This window comes from Triturus cristatus, chromosome 4_1 (assembly GCF_964204655.1).
Source record: "Triturus cristatus chromosome 4_1, aTriCri1.1, whole genome shotgun sequence".
NCBI lineage: Eukaryota > Metazoa > Chordata > Amphibia > Caudata > Salamandridae > Triturus > Triturus cristatus.
Genome location: NC_140585.1, coordinates 288,044,452 through 288,062,394, shown reverse-complemented (window position 1 = coordinate 288,062,394; position 17,943 = coordinate 288,044,452). Strand labels below are relative to the sequence as shown.

General features: G+C 43.6%; 1 protein-coding gene across 10 annotated transcripts in view; it reads right to left on the bottom strand.

Annotated features, from left to right (window-relative positions):
• LOC146854297 (uncharacterized) overlaps positions 1-17,943 on the bottom strand; it is a 175,933-nt gene that overhangs the window by 103,490 nt on the left and 54,500 nt on the right. For all 10 annotated transcript variants that reach the window (XM_085652085.1, XM_085652082.1, XM_085652089.1 and 7 more), the window contains 3 exons: positions 17,120-17,566; positions 8,034-8,171; positions 3,178-3,345 (listed from right to left, as the gene is read on the bottom strand). In XM_085652085.1, coding sequence (XP_085508211.1) covers positions 3,178-3,345; positions 8,034-8,171; positions 17,120-17,555 — 742 coding nt within the window. In that variant the 5' untranslated portion in view covers positions 17,556-17,566. The remainder of the gene's footprint in view (positions 1-3,177; positions 3,346-8,033; positions 8,172-17,119; positions 17,567-17,943) is intronic.

Below are 17,943 nucleotides of genomic sequence, written 5' to 3'. Positions count from 1 at the left end.
AGACTGCAGACTAAGTGTAAAAAAGTACAAATAAGACAGTCACTTTCCATCTATGACCCCCATGATCTGGGACCTCATCCCAGTATCCATCAGGACTGCCCCACACTTTTCAAATTTAGGAAATAGTTGAAGACTGAAAAAAATACATCATAATGCATTAATCATCCACAACTTAGCTTCCTCTCCCTTTGTCGACTTTATGGTGGTCATCGACCATGTACTTTGCTCTGCTCCCTTCCGGCTAGGTTTGCAGTTTAGGAATACAATACACATAAATACATACATAGAAGCTGGGAGGGCTAGGGTGGTCTGTAAGGTAGGCACCTGGAATAATCACTAAACCTCTTGCACTTTGGTGGACCTGCTTGTCAGGAGACATGGTTTACAGGGATTGTGCTGTGGCTTGGTTGTCTTTAAATCTTTTGAATGCCACATCAGCCATCTCTCCAAACAATACAGATCGATGAAAAGGTATGTTCAAAGATACTTGGATATCTCCTGTAAACCCGGTTGATCTCATCCAGCCATGCCTTCTAAGCACTAGACTGGTACCAGTAGCTCTGCCAACAGAGTCTTCATTGTCCAGTCTAGCATATACGATATTCTTTGCTGCATACTGCTCATCATGACAGCAAGGCTCTGAAGTCTTCCAGGACAGCCAGCAAGAACTTATTGGCAAAGGCCCTGCCTCTACAGAAAGTACACTGTTGTTGGCATAAACTGGCCCAAGGGAACATGCTCTTTTCTAAGACATTAACATGTTTAGACTTTCTTTCCTGGAGGACTGTTCTGAAAGACATTAGAAGTGACTTTACTTCTGGACTCCTCTACCACCAGGCTTTCAGGCATGAGTTAACCAGGGGCAGGGTATGTCATCTGGCACAGTATAAACCAGGAAGACATAGGTTTGTCCAGGAGAGTCTAGCTGAACAACAATAGTGGTAGGACATGATTAAGGATCTCAGTTAACAAGTCTACTTTTGTTTCAACAGTAACAAACTAAACCTAGCACTTCTGCTGCCCTTCACACAGATACTTCCATTGGTTGCCAGGTTCTGAGTCCAGAGCAGTCTCTCGCTATGCATCTAGCCAACTGGAATTTTCAATCCAGGTATAGCCAGTTATGGGTCTAAAAGGGTGGAAGTAGGTTGCCTGCCGTGTCAACAGTATTGTGGGGAACATCTGGAATTCCTTGACCCGTCTCAGTTTAAGTCCTCTCCGCCAAATGTACTGGTGTAGATACAAAACCCAAGTATTAGTCTGGTTGCACTTTTGTAACCTCATAGTGAGACATTGACCTGAAGCAGGCATAATATGGCTCAGGTTTTGAGACCAGTGCTCGAGTCACATCCGGGGCCGCAGAAGTCTGGGTAAGCACATGAATTAAATGGACTGGTGTAGATCCAGGGGCTGGGGCGTGATTGGAAAGGGATTCAGGAATAGGTCCTACATGGTTTGTTAGCATGAGGGTGTGCCTGCTGGGAGAAGTCCAACTAGAGCCTCCTGTAATCCATGGTGCCCTGAAGGCACACCAGAGGGACCAGAAGCATTTATTTGAAGAAGCTGCAGCACGCCCTTTACATCAGGGTTGACAACAGCCTAGAGAATTGGGGTGCACAGAGTCATTGCAGGACTGGGTCCAAGTCAAAAGGTGCTTATAATCCCTTATGAATTTTCCATCTGATGTTAAGTAGCCGGATGGGGGCAGTGCTTAATTTGTAAAAACGCAAGTGTCTGGACCCGTCACAGGAGGCCACTGCAACTTGCACCACCCATTGTCCCTGGCAGTGCTGCCAATATCTGTGCCAACACAGCTACTAATCAGCACACTCCTAGAAATGTGACATTTCAGACTATTCTAGGCCACCCAAAGCTATAGAATTAGTATAACAAGTATTATTTATTTTTTAATCTATAATTATAAAACAGTTATTGTGCTAATCATTAAATAATGCAATGGGACGGTCATTAATGCTGGTATGGAGAATCAAGCACCGGAAACCACTGCCTCAAATTAAGCACTGGGATAGGGGTTTGTTCTTGCTTATAGAACATTGTTGACTTACCGGAAGTCTGTGTGGGAACAGGACTGCCTATAGAACTGGCTACTTGAACGTTATTGCGAGTGGCCCTGCAACTTGGAACAGTACTGCTGTGTCAACAGCAACCTCTTATGCTCAGCAAAAGCAGAGCAGTGAGTCACCTCCTGTATAGCCTAGGTGCAGGAAGACATTTATAGCACAGCTTTTGGTTGTGACAAGTCCAAGCACCAAAGACACAAATTGTATGGGTCCGTGACCAACATCTTCTACCTGCATTCACGCATGTATTAAATTCTATTTCTGTGGGAGACTACTTTCTTGGTACACATTCTGAAATAAACTTTGAAGTGGTCAGAAGACAGACAAAGTAGGAAGTGGCGCACCAAGGTGGTGCAGAATGAAAGGAGCAGATGTCAGTGCAAGGGGTAGCGCTTATAGGAGTAGTCTCTTCTCGGTCACTTCCAGGGTGGTGCGTAGTTATCACGGAGCCATCTATCTGGGTAAGGTATCTGCACTTCAGGTATTCATCAGAAAAAGAAACTAGTGACCAACATTTTTTGACATGATTAGGAGAATCTGGAGACAACACAAAACCATTTCAAACTCATTGGCAGGACTAAAACGTGTATGAATGAGTAAAGTAACTCAGACAGTTCAAAAAGAAGATGAGAGAATTAACTTTGAAAGTTTAAGTTGCTACAACCATTTTTCATTCAAAGGCTGGCACATCTATCTCAAAGAAAAGATTTATAAAGGGAAATTCTGAAATAAAGATTGCAATGAGCTACACAATCACTTCCAAATCCTGTGCCCATTACAAGCCGAAAAAACAATTGACAATTAAAATATGCTGTGCCAACAATTCAAGCACAGCTCCGTCTACTGTGCTTGCCTTGTTTGTCAAAAATCCCAGACCCCAAAATGTACCACTCTTTTCCTTTGCTTTACATGCTTGACTCGCCACTGGCATCTCTGCGTACCACTCCAACCCCCTAACATTTCTCTTTTGTCATTTTAATTTAAAAAAAATAAATAAAAAAAAAAAAAATTAATTATCTCCATAACAAATTTCAGATTCTCAATGAACCAGCTTTTCTGACCCCACACCCTCCACTAGGAATTTCTGTCTGCTCACCTGACACTCCGTCAGCTTCCACACTGAAGGACCTTCTCATAGGCCTCGGAGTTGGGAATTCCGGAGTTCGGAATACCGGTTCTGAAGAGTAATCAGGTGCATCACGGAGGATCTCCACCAAGTGGTCTGCAATATGTGCCACCGTCTCTGAATCTGATGCTGCATTATCTGAAAGATATATCAGAATTTGCTCTAATAAAAATGTAAAAAGATTTGGAAAATTCTAGCTGTGTGAAAGGATGTTACAGAGGGTCAGTAACAAAATTGCTCCTAAGGCTGATGGGACCATGTGGTCACCAAGATTCTTTTGAGAGTGGATTGCACTTAACACAGTAGTCATTTAAGAACCTATTGATGTTTTTAAGTTTGCTAAAACCCCTAAAGCATTTGGGCTGGTGGTTCGATGGGGTGTGGGGTGGTGGGGGGGGGGGGGGGGGGGGGGGGGAGGGAGTTTGTTCAATTGGGTCGTATTTTTTATGCATGGCCCTTCTGTATTCTTCTTTTGTTATTATATGGAAAACCGATCAATGTCAAGATGTGATTCATTGATGCTACGGATGTCTCTGGGGTACAGAGCTGCGCTGATTGTACGTTTGACTAATAAAATTTGTTCACAAAAAAAAAAAACCCTCAAGCATACACCAAATGGGTTTGGCTCAAACAAAACCACTGGGTAGTTAGTCACTCTGCCTCTTAGGCCAGCAAAATTATACCCATCTGAAACAGTTTGGTGCCAAACAGACGGGCCAGTCCACCTACAGCAGGAAAGGTCACATGGACCATAACTCACCTTTCTTCAATTCTTCCAGGTTCATCATACCATCGTTGGCAGGTGGCACTCTTCTTCATTGGAAAGAACTGGGAGTTTAAGGAGCTGCGATCACACAAATTTGCTGGCAAAAAAGAGTGGAAAGGGCACAAAATTTTGACGAAGTACGACCATCCATGGAGTTTCTTGGTATCCAATATAAATCATGTTGTAGCTGTATTCACCAGTATCCACTATTCTGAGTGGCCATCTTCTGTTGCATGTGCTCGTACAGAGTGTAATACATGGTTTGTATTTGCGATGTTCTTCCATTTTCTTAGGATTGTATTCTGTGGAATGTTACCTGCTCTTGTTCTTTGGAACAGTAGCAGCTCTTCTGCTGGATGGCAAGTGTATGGGTATGGTGACCTCCTGTTTGATAGATACAGAATGGAATTACAGCATAGGTTGTATACTTTAAATTCTTCTTTCAGGCCGCTCCATGTTGCCTTTCAGAGATGGAAGGGACATCGAACTCAGTGAGATGGAGCACAGCCAAGGAACATTTCTATCTTTTAGAACTAAAGAGCTTACTTTCCTTGCTGGGCATGATCCTTTTTTTCTTATTATTAATTCTATGGGTTATAACCCCCCCCCCGGTATAGGCTTGAGAATCATGGGTGGAGGTAAGTGGGAAACAGCATAATTCTCACAGCACTTTCTGCTCTGGGCACTTATACCTTACAAATTTAGTTTGTGGCATCGTTAGCTTCCATTGGATAGGATGCCACTATTTTGCTTTCATAGACATTTAGGATTTTTGAATGAAATAGATTATGAAATATTGCAGTGGTAAAAACTCTGCGAGAACATACTTTTTACTGATTATTGCTGATTATTGCTCTTTTGTAACCTTTTAGTGCACCATTGGCCTGAAACAGTCCAATGACAGTTTAGGATTGGAGACCAACATTAGAGTTACATCTGGGGCCGGCGCAGGTTGAGTCAGCATAGGCATCAGTATCAACCCTGGTCTGTCCAGAGACTTCATCTGGACATCCTATGTGTGACTGCTCAACATATGTATCTAGGAGGTTAATGCTTGGTGTGAAGTCGGCTGTCTCACTGGACTAAGTCTGCACCTTACAATAACGTGAAGCACAGAAGAGACGGCTTCCAGAATGAAGACAAACCCTCTCAGAGGACCAAAGTATCCAGCTCAAGTTTAAGAAGAGTGTCAAAGCTACACAAGGCAAATGTTAAAGCGCCGTCACTCCTGTGCACAAATAACAGTTTTATATACATGTTAAGGACAACCCTTTAACACCCATCTATGTCTGTCTCGAAATCTAGGCCATATGGTTGAGACACTACAATCCTATTAGGAAATTAAACCAATCTGCAAGAGTGTAGAAGTTTATTCTAAGAGTCTGTTCTTTTTATGCTCTTTTCATGTCCGAGAGATGTTGTCTTCATGTCCGAGAGATGTTGTCTTCCTAAGGATAGACATCTAAACAGTGAAAATGGAAAGTGTTGCAAGCTGGATTGTTTATAGGGCACCTTGCCTTTACACATTTTGGAATACATTTCTACTTCCATCCACAACTAGCATGGAATGAACTGGTGGTGTGGACCCAGGGGCTGGAGTGAAGTGTGACTCCGTGTCAGAAAGCGCTTTGTAACAGGTCCCACAGGATATGTTGGCACCGAGATGTCCAATTAGAGCACCTTCAGGCCCGAAAGCACACCAGAGGGCCAAGGAAGAGTCTGAAGGAGCTGCAGCATTGCCTCCTTGAATGTGGCTTTTTGCTGCAGCATAAAGATCGGCCAAGGGAATAAGGACGCGTCACGTCAGTCGCAGGATCAGCTCCAAGTCAGAAGGGGCTTGTGACATCCTTGTGCCTTACTCGGATTTCGAGAAGTGGGATGCGGCCAGGTTCCGCTCATCTTTCTTGTGCTTACTGCCAGTCATCAACTTGTAGGAAGATATTGAGGCGCAACAGGATTTTACATGGGCCAAGCTACAGGACAGCATCGTGAGAGGCACTGACTTGGAGCAGGATTTCCGTTTCGAAATCAAACTCTTTCTATGCTTGGTGATGAATAGATTGACCTCCTGCATTGCTTACAGGAACATAAGGGCACATTTATTGCAAAGTCTGAGTTGTGACTGAAGCCCAAACACCAAAGACATGTTCTACAAGTCTGTGGCCAACATCTGCTTCCTATAGTCACTGCATAGATTGAACACTATTGTTTTTGTGGGAGACATCTGTCCTGGCACATTGTCGGAGGTAAATTTTGAAGCAATTGGAAGACTAACATAGATGGGGTTAGAACTCCAGATCCATACTGCAGGGCGCAGAATGAAAGGAACAGATGCGAGTGCACGAAGTGGTGCTTACGAGTCTATTTGCGTCACTTTCAGGGTGGTAAAGAGTCATTGTGGAGCCACGTGGCATCATCTAATCGGAGTGCAGGAGCATTGCTGCAGAATTATCCAGATCCAGTCTAGCAATCAGGGATATTCTAAAGAGGAGGTATCTGGACTTAGAAGTATCCATCACAAAGAACAAAAAAAATAAAAAATAAAAATAAATAAATATATGACAACATTTTTTACATAAGTAAGAGAATCATGGTGTTTAAGATTCTCCTACAGTCTAAAACAAAGATAGGACGAAGTAATTCTGAAGGAACATTTGTTTCAGCAATTTAAACGTTTAAGAGCTGGCACATCCAGTCAAACCAAGAGAAGAGATTTAGAAAGGGAAACTCTGAAATAAAGATTGCCTTGAGCCACACAATTGCTTCAGACTCTGGTGCTTGTCATGAGCAGAAAACCAAAATCGACAGTTAACATATGTTGTGCCGACGAGGCATTCACAGCTCGGTCTGCTGCAGTAGCAGCCACGGACATAAAACGGTAGGGTGAAATTTGTTAACCACTTACAGACACTGAGAAACCAGCACAGCTCTCAATTGTGGTCCATTATAAACAGTGTTTATAATGGGCTATGACTGAGACCGGTAGAGTTTAAGCTGAACCATGGCAGTGCAAGTTTCTCACACTGCCTACAAGTGGGTTTGAAAGCAGTTTTAAAAAGAAGAAAAAAAAAAAAAAAAAATAGACTACTTACACACTACTTCGTCCTGGTTTGTTCGATACTGTTGTAATCCGAGGCTCCACGGCAGCAATGAGTCTGAACCACTCCCCAAACTAATCCCCATGCTGCTAATAATGTTAAAGACACACAATTGATGGACGGAATGCAGAACAAATCAAAACATTCACCCCCCCCCCCCCTCAAGAGATCTGGGGTAAATCCATCATTCTTTTGCTCTCCATGCCACCCCAGTTTAGACCGGGCCATATGCAAATCAGTCTTGACCCTGTGCCTCATGGGAACAGTCCAGCCCAAACTGCCAAGCCAGGTCCCCGAAACCGGTCCTAGGATGCTTGTTTCCAGTCCAGGGAAGACCTGGCTTGGCAGTTCGGGCTGGACTGTTCCCATGAGGCACAGGGTCAAGATCGATTTGCATATGGCCATGTCTAAAACTGAGGTGGCATGGTGAGCAAAAGAATGATGGATTTAACCCAGATCTCCTGAGTGTCTAACACAGCTGACTGGAGAGGTGTAAAATGTGCATGTCAGGCAGGCTGTTGCAAGACATCTGGCCAAAGGGACATTCACAGTTTAAACTAGAGCAGCAACAATGCTCCCTGCTGCCAATCAGCAGCGATGGCCCCAGCCAGTACTGCCACTCAGCTAGGCTGAACTGAAAAATAAAATGGTAATCAAATCTCTTAACTACCATTTTATTTTTCTGATGCTTGCTGCACTGTCAGCGAGGAGAGGTGGGGTTTGGTGACGCTCCAACGGTCTGCTGCACTTGCCTCGTCGGTCAAAAATCCCACACTCCCAGATTTACCTCTCTTGCTTTACCAGATTGACGAGTTACAGGCATTTCTGCATCCTAGCCCCGCCTCTTAATATTCTTCCTTTGTCATTTTACTAATTTTTTTTATCTACATAACAAGTTTCAAATCTCAAAAGAACCAGATTTTCTGATCCTACACCCTCCTGTAGAAATTCTGTCTGCTCACCTGACACTATGTCGTCTTCCACACTGTCAGGAAGGCTCAGACTTTGGAATTCCGGGTCCGATGAGTGATTGGTATCATTCCACCTGCATTGCGGCCCACTGTCAAAACGATCCAACATCTTCTTTGGATCTGCATCACCTGAAAGATTTTCGGAATGTGATTTAAAAAAATCCAGAAAATTTAAAGAATTTCTAACTGTATGAAAATAAACAGAGGTTAGGTAAGATCATTCCACATCAGGCTGATTATACCATGTGGTCCCCAAGATTACTTTGGGAGAGTTAGCACTTTATAGTGTCCCACATTCATGAATACAGCAGTCATTTTTTCTAATTTGCTAAAACCCTGAAAACATACAGTAAATTGGTTTGGCGCCAACAGTTCATTGCCCATTCTCCCAGGCCAACAAAACTACCATTCTATTTGAATCACAGTAATTTTAATGCCCATTTCACATCTTTCCACAAGTCTCTCATGTACATCATACTGCGATGTATACTCGAACACACGGCACTATTAAATTATTGTTCATGGGCTGTGGTCACATACATTTGTCCGCAGCAAATATTGGAAAAGACATTTGCAGCTGACAATCAGTGGTTGGTAAGAAATTTGATTTCTACAGTATTTATGAACCTAAAGTATTAAAAAAGAAAAAGAAAAAAAAGAAGCATAACCGTGATTCTTTTGACATGGTAAAAGGTCTATTGATTTCCTTTTCTAGATTGTGAATAAGTTGCTTGCAGACACTGGAACTAGTTTGGGTTAATATGTAGTGCAATGAACTTTCATCTGCCATTACATATGAACAAATGGTTCCCTGAGTATACAGTCAGTCTGTAAATAGAGGTTTTGTGCCTTTTAGCATTACAGAACCCCAGGACGTCTACAAGCTGCACTGCATATATTAGAAGCTGTAATGATTTCTTAATATAAAGTTATGTTCATGTACGTCCGAAGGACATACCATGCACAAGAAATATTTAACCACAGAAGGGGCTAAAGAGGTCTGAAACAGGGGGCAACAAGTGATTTTTTGCAGGACTGGTAGAACGGGTGTCTCTGTTCTGTATGGTAAAGCCATTGTGACCTGGCCTGTCTGTACTAGGCCAGCCCATTTAGGGGTCCATGGAGTTTATTGGTATCCAGTATAAACCATATGTTGTAGCTGTAATCCACAGTATTCACTATTCTGAGTAGCCATCTTCTGTTGCATGTGCTCATGCAGAGAACAAATTAACTTGTAGTAAATAATAAAATAGTTTGTATTTGCAATGTTCTTCCATTTTCTTTGGATTGTAGTCTGTGGGATGTTACTTTCTCTTTGGAACAGTAGCCGCTCTTCTTCTGGATGGCAAGGTGTATAGTTATGGTAACTTCCTGTTTAATGGTAAAAACTGTAGCTGTACTACCACTATCCATATGTTCTTGTACAGAAAACATTAACATGGAACCAGTCCATTCCTATATTGTGGATAATCTAGATTTGTGGGAGTTCTCCCATTTTCTTTGGATTGCATTCTGTGGGATGTTAGTTGAGCTTGTTCTTTGCAACAGGAGCTGCTCATCTGCTAGATAGCAAGGTTTGTAGGTATGTTGACTTCCTTTTGATGGATACAAAATGGACGTACAGCAAAGACTACATACTTGGAATACTTTCTTCAAGATCTTCCATTGTGTGGCCTGTCCATGCCACTTTAATTAGCCACTGAGAAAAGGAAGGGATGTTATGTTGATTAGTCTTCTAACGCGCACAGCTACTCCAAGGAGTGTCCCGGCGCAAGCATAGAGAAACAGAGCATAACCAGACTTAAACAAAAAGATGTTTTAAGCAGTTCTTTAAAAACCACCGGATCTTCAACACTGCGAAGCACCAACGGTAGGGCATTCCAAGCCTGGGCCGCCAAAACGGCAAGGGAACCACCACCTAGTCTATGTCGACGAAAACAGGGAACCTTTGCAAAGCGGATAGCGGAGGAGCGTAGTAGTCTCCCTGGAACATAAAAGGAGAACAGTTTCTGCAGATAGATTGGCCCCAGGCCATGTAGAACACGATGGGCAATGGTGATCGATTTAAATTTCACCCGAGCCACCATTGGGAGCCAGTGAAGAGAGCGTAGATAACCTCGCACGCTACTTAAGGGAATCTCTCCCAAAAGGCGAGCCACCCCATTTTGCACCACTTGAAGTTTATTAAGGGAGTATGCCGGAATACCCACATACAGCGCATTAGCATAATGCAGGCAGGAGTGAATGAGCGCACGAACCACTGACTTTTGCCGCCTGAGGAAGGAGTGGGAGAAATCTTCAAGATTTTAAGGAGGCCAAAGCAGCACCCTGATAGTCTTTACTTGAGTTGCAAAAGAGATTATCCTCGAACCACACTCCTTGGTTCTTAGCAATACAGCTGTTAGACGATGGTGGCAGGAACTGGGATGGCTATATCATATCTCTAAAACCAGGGGAGAAATTACCGAACAAAAGTATCTCAGACTTATCTTCATTGCATTTTAATTGGGCGCTCGCAAGCCACTTAAATACAGAAGACAGGAAGAATTGAACAGACGTCACGGCTTCCTCATTTTTATTCCAGGTAAAAAGTAACTAGATACATGAGCTCCATGAGATAAGACACAGCCAAGGAACATTTTTTAGGACTGCCTTCCCTTGCTGGGCATTAAACATTGTATATGCTATTAATTCTCCGGGCTTCATACACCTATATCAACTTTGCAAATCACTGTGGAGGGGAAATTAGGTATCCGCATTATTTTCTCACAGCAATTTCTGCCACGGGCTTTAATACTTTGCAGCTTTAGTTTGTGGCATCAGAGTTAGCCTCTACAGGGTAGGATGCTACCATTTTGCATGATTAGAGGTTATGCATTTTTGGATGAAAAAGGTTATCAAATATCCTAGAAACCAGTGGTTGAACACTGAGGGAACATCCCTTAAGGGCAACTAAAACACTAGACATGACAAATTTAATAAGCTGTTCACAAATTCTCGATCAATCAGCTTAGTTATGAATTTACAGTTAGGCTAGGTGGTGATAAACAGGTTGACTACAACAAAAGGTAACAAATCCCTGAAAGGCCCATAAAAGCGAGGCAACAATCCGATTGGTCTCAACCAAATACACACCCATTGGCTACCTCCATTTCACAGGCCTTTTGTGAGAGACCACAACATAGGACCATCATGTGGCCCTTAATGTTAGTGTGTTCATGCTCACCGTACACGGTCCCATGTTTAGGATTCCTCAGCAACACATCTATTAGGGTATAATCATGGCCACTGGAATAATGCAGCAGGGAGAAGGGCCAAATTATGGGGCAGGGTTGAGTAAATTATGCAGCAAAAAAGGCAAATTCTGCAGTGTAATGTGGCACATTTTTGGCTGGAAATACTTTGATTTGTAATTTGTACACTTGTTAACACTGTCTGGGCACTGGTTGCACCTCACTAGTACTGGCTTATCACCCAAATATTGCAATACACAACAGAAAGGTGATCAGTCAATCTTTGCAAAGGGCCTTCCACTGCGCAGCAACATATGTTGCTGCACGTTTAGTGACTTTTGAAGCATTTGAGCTACAAACATTTTTAGTTAAAACCTGCAGATTATGCATCAGATGGCTTATGTGACAAGCGTGGCAAATCTATATGAAAAATGCCGCTGCATCACATTTACAGTGGCCCTGGGTATAATTTAACATGTAAACAAGGGTTGAAGTGATTTGCTGGAAGAGTGATGGTGTTGCTATGTATTATGAGCAAAATATCCACTTCTGCACATTTTGTGGATATTGCACTTTACTTTGGAGTTCCATGACCTTGTAAGGGAACCTGGCTTGAAGTAATTAGCCTATAGGTCCCAGGTTCCAGTCCTATTGATGTTGCCTAGAGGATGCACTTTCCAGAATCGAAAATGCCTCCACCCAGTGCAAAAGAAAGGTCAGCTTCTGACCAGGGAGTCCCATCAAGCAGTCTACCACTGCTGACCAGTGCATGAAGGGTCCTAGTCGTACGAGGCACAGTTCAGCAGCACAAAATTTGCTGCCCGAATCAAACAGGAGCCTCAAGCAAAATGTACACCGTTTCATTTACGTGACTTTCCAGCTATAAAGAAACATAAAATAACCATGGTCATAAAATTAAACAAATTATTCATTCTTTTTACCCACTTACAAATACTCCGACCAGGAATTAAAAATTACATTATTATTCCCTAAAACGCCTTGTTACCATTAACTTATCAAAATATTGATTTAAAAAGTCCAACTTCTAACCCTTATCTGAAGTCTTGGTTAACAGCAACATTACATTTCCAGTGTTCTGGGCCTGCCTTCAAAAGAGGAGACCAAAGTTGCAGCCGTAGCCTTTGCAACTATTTGCTTCTAGTGGAATAGAAAGAAACCAGAAAGCACTTTTATAAACTCTGCTTCTGCTAGGCTCCCTTGAGGTGTGTTTGAATCTCTTCACTGGTAGGAAGAGGATGGTCTCTATCAAGGCGAAGACTTATTGTACATGTGTAGGCTCAAGTGCTCGTCGGCAGAATCTAGCAAAAGTCAATCAAAAACCTTCATGAACCTCAAAAGGGAAGTCACTCTAGACTCCAAAGCACCACCAAGAGGAGCAAAGACCCTAACCACCTTGTCACCCTTGGTAGTATGCCTGTTCTGGTCGTCTCCTCCCCACATCGTCCTTCCTGGTTCCGTCTTAATATTTAACAGCTGGCCCAACATTCACCTGGTAGGCAAAAATGGGGCACCAGACCAAGTCAGTCTCAAAATTAACCCAAAGTAGTAAGCACTGGATTGGCATAGATCAACCTGTCCTTCTGGAGACCTCGCGACAGGTAGGATTTTAAGAATAGCCCCATTTTGAACCTTCTAGATGTAAAAAAAATAATTTTAAAAAAATCCCAGTAATCTGGCTCCTTACAGTGATCGAATTGTGAATTTCTCAGCCTGTTCATACAGAAGAGTGGAATACTTTTTAGAGTCACATTTCCGTTTTTTTTCTTTTTTGCTTATCCTTACCAGTGGACTGAGAAATTCCATTGCAAGAGAGAAAAAAAAAAAAAAAGAAAAAAAGCGCTATAAGTGAATAAAAATATTGTATTTAAAGTCAACCTAACAAACAAGTGGCTTCTTCTTCTGCGGTGATACAAAGCAAGGTTATGACTTCAATGCAGCCGAAAGATATTTCAAAATACAGAGATAAAGAAAATTAAAAAGATACCAAAAAAAACCAACAAAAAACATTACTATTCTGATCCTTTTTCTTTGACAAGAGAGCGAGAGAGACAGAAAGAGAGATCAGGAGGGACCCTCGTAGAGTTTGCAGGGGTGGGCAGTGGTGTCCTTTCTGTTCACATTTTGTTTTTGCTATTTTTAAACAATTAAAATAAAATATCCAAAATGAATGTGAAATTAAGAACAGACAAAAAAATACCTACTTAAACGTCTTCTGCCTACTAAACACGCCAATGAAATTCAATTGCTCATTGACACCTATCACCTTGACGTACTGTTCCTCACCGAGACATGGACCACTGCCGACTGCAATATCGACCTCGATCTGGCGTGCCCTCAAGATTATAAAATACTATATCTCCCCAGGCCAAAGGGCCGTGGTGGAGGAGTGGGCGCCATTTTCCGAGCATCCTGGTCGGTTGGCACCCTAGACATAGACCCAGTTGCCGGGACGGAACTCCTTGGCCTCTCTATAAAATGTCATCTTGGAGTCACCGTCACGGCCATTATCTGCTATCGCCCTCCGGGTGCCTTCAATACCCAACAGCAACACTCGCTGCTCACCACTTTTACCAACATGGCCACTTCCCACCACAAATTGATCATTTTAGGAGATTTTAATCTCTGGCCCAATGGAAGCCTGGACAGTGCACTAAACAACCTATTACTATCCTGTGATGGTGTAGGACTCTCGCAATTGGTTAACAAACCCACCCACACAGCTGGGCACCAATTGGATTTAATCTTTGCCTCCCCTCAGCTAGTATATCTGTGCGACATCCTGCCCATGTGCTGGACCGACCATGCACTTATTAAATTTCACATTTTCTGTGATAGAGCTAAAAGGCCTCCACACAGTACAACCTCCGACTTTCTGTATAGGGATTGGAAAGCCCTTGACAAACTCAGAGCGGCTGGCACTGTATTTAATGTGGATAACAGTTTCACCCCCACTGACTCGGTTGAAAACAATTTTAAAGCCTTCTGTTCAATAATTTCTTCTACCTCAGACTCCCTCGCCCCCCAGAAAAAATGTAAGGATAAGAGCAGAGCTCCAGCTCCTTGGTTTAACGACTCTCTGAAAACTCTCAAACTAGCCTGCAGACAATCAGAGAGAAAATGGAGACAAGGCTACTCCGACACTAATAAAGCACTCTGGAAACACCACCTCCAGGTATATAAAGCTGCAATTGCCCAGAGTAAAGCTAACCACTTCTGTACCACAATCACCAACGCTAACAACAGCTCAAAAAGTATCTTTCAGATTCTCAAAAACCTCACCCACCCTGAATGTGCCACAAAAACCACTCTTCCCACACAAGCCCTCTGTGATAACCTTGCGTCATTTTTCAAAAACAAAATTGAAACCATTATCCACAACCTGAACTCCTCCCCTCCATCTTGCGACCCTAACATAGCAAGGGCCTGTACCAGTGACCAGATCCTCGTACACTCCGGTCAGCCCCCCAAGGAAAAGCTATGGGAGTTCCCCCCCCATTTCTGAAACTGAATTTGAAAGGCTGACGCTCGGGATCACCTCAGGCTCCCCTCTTGACCCGTTGCCCCCAAAAATCTGGAAGAGTTTTGGCTCTGACCTTTTTGTTACTCTCCGTAAGATCTGCAACCATTCCTTACATTGCGGATCAGTGCCATCTACTTGGAAGCAGGCTCTAATCTCCCCGCTATTAAAAAAAACCGTCCTTGAACCCCGAGTGTTTATCCAATTATCGGCCTATCTCTGTCTCTCGCCATTCCCGGCAAATATTGCCGAACGTTGGGTTAGCGCCTGTCTCTCCGCCCATCTGGAGCAAAATCAAATCTTGGACGATTTCCAATTTGGTTTTCGCCCTGCCCACGGGACTGAAACAGCTGTCCTGACAGCCATGGAGGACCTCCGTATGCGGGCAGACAGGGGCCAGGCAGTAGCCTTGATCCTACTGGACCTGTCTGCCGCATTTGATACGGTTAACCATAGGATACTGTTGGAGAGACTCTGTGAGGCTGGGGTGGAAGGCACAGCCTTGCTATGGTTCCACTCCTATCTACGGGACAGGAGGCAGGCTGTGTCCCTCCCCCCTTTTCAATCCACCTTCTCCCATGTCCCCCACGGGGTCCCTCAGGGCTCCTCCATCAGCCCCATCCTTTTTAACGTGTACCTAAAACCCCTGATCACGTTAATAAAGGCCCATGGACTCAAAACAATTAATTATGCGGACGACACCCAGCTCATCTTCTCCTGGGAGGGAGAAGACTCTACCCCCCTTGCAGCCTTTCATGACTGCCTAAGGGAGACGGCTGGGTGGTTGCACAAGAACTCCTTGCAGTTCAACTCTTCTAAAACGGAGGTGCTGTATTGCGCGGGAAGTCGAATACCTCGCCAGTTCCCCTGCGATTTCTGGCCTCCGGAAACACCAGATAAACCTCTGCCAGTCACGTCAGTCCGCAACCTTGGGGCCACACTGAATAATAAACTGAGCACAGAAACACAAGTTGCAAAAACTGTGGGAACCTGCTCAGCTCTCCTGCGCTCCCTGCGCAAAATTATGCCACTCCTCCCAGTACAAGCCCGAGAGCAGATAGTCAGGTGCACCATTCTCAGCCGCCTGGACTACTGCAACGCGCTGCTACTCGAGTCCCCAGTTGCTCTACTGGACCGACTCCAAAGAGTTCAGTCGGCCGCAGCCAAGTTAGTTCTTGGTTGGACCAGAAGATCCTCAGCCACAGCGGCCTTAGCCGAGCTACATTGGCTCCCACTCAGGCAACGAGTGGCGTTCAAGACTCTTTGCCTCGTCTTTAAAGCGCTCCACGGAGTTGGACCCAAACCTCTGCAGGCCATGTTTACTTGGTATACCCCCACCAGAACCCTACGCTCTGCCTCTGCCTGCCTGGTAACTGTTCCCAGATACAACAAGGTCAGGACGGGGGGCAGATCTTTCCGAGTCGCAGCGGCTAAGCTGTGGAACAGTATGCCTCTCGAAATCCGTCAAATCCCACAACTCCTCCCCTTTCGGAAACATATCAAAACCTGGTTATTCCCTTAAAATACCTAACCCTTAGTTGCTCTCTTCCGCCAGTTCCCCTTAGTCTAGAGTATTTGCTAAGCGCCAGGAAACCTGCAAGGTGTCAGCCGCGCTATACAAATGTTTTAAATAAATAAATAAATTCTGTATACGAACACTTCATGCATATTATATATAATTAGTGAGCAAAAATAGTAGAGATCAAGGGGTCTGCTAGAACCTACATAAGACCTAAAAATACTTTGAATAGAACTCCTCAGTTATTACCCTAACTCCTACCCCAGCCATCACCGCTTTACATTATATCATCCAGATCATTAACGTTTACAGATAGGCTATTTAATACATACCGTAGGGTGCACATTTGTTTGCACAGAGTATGTTAATGCCTTGTGTCCTGCTTTAGTAAGTAGCATATGTCCTTTTTGGGATCCCCAGGATAACTATGCCACCGTTTGACCAAACTATACTAATATGCCAGTAATCAAGTCCGTGCTCTTTACTCTTTTTTCTTACAAGTGTAAATTGTTCAAAGAAGGGCAAATATACCAATAGGGAAACTAATTTCCCAATGCGATATAGGAAGAAGGAGTTTATTTCCCAGAAATTTTATGCAAATATGAGTGAACTCCAAGTAAGTTTATAAAATAACTTCAACAGCGGTGACTGTACTTTTCACAGGAATTACTTTGTTTGGGTAATTTAAAAGCATATTTGTCACGGTTGGCCTGGGATGTCATTTTGAACATCCTGCACAGGCCTCGGATCAAATCACTAAAACAAAAAGGCATTGATCCCAACTCACCTTCTTGCTTGAAAGCACTCTCTACAGATGTCTCCGACTCCACTGTGCCCCTTTCCTTTTTCATCCCCCGTCGCTCCCCTTCCTGAATAAAGCCAGACTCCAACTTTTCTCCTCGAATACACTGAGGGATCAACCTTTTCCAACCAGCTTTATTCTTCTTTTTTCCCTCTACTTTGGTATGCTTGGAATCGGAAGTCAATCTCATTGTCGGACTAATAGCTCTTGTGGCTTTTCCACCATGTCCATTCAACGGTTCTACGATTTTCCCATTCTTTTCATCCTTTACCCGGGTGTGGCGGTTTTTGATAAGCTCCTGGAATTTGCTGTCAGATAAATTTCTTTGGGCAAATGCCATAAGGAGCCTAAATTCCACACAGTCTTCGTCAGCATCGTCCAAGAGTATCTCCTGCATGCCGGTCTCCATCTCAGAATCCATGTTGGATGCCCCTGTGAAAACAAGCAACATGATAGCTTAACAACCAATCGCTGTAGGAGTGTTTTGTTTAAAGCCAGAAACGGTCTTCTAAGATGTGGATGACACACAGCTGTAGCGGAGCAGTCCCTCTACCTCGGTCTTAGATATCGAGTGACAGGTCAGAAACCACCTGATGTATTGTTTGTTCCTGAAGCTTGACCCTTTTAAACATCTAGCAGTAACTAGCCAGCCCAAACTTCACATTATCCTGACAAAGTCATGTAAAAGTTAAGCCTATCAAAACCAGTCATCTTCAAGGACAAGCTGCAAATACTTCGACTGAGCCCTCTGCTTTCAACCAATGAGCTCCTTAAGCCTGAAGTGTTTTGCCTGAAAAGGATGTAAAAAA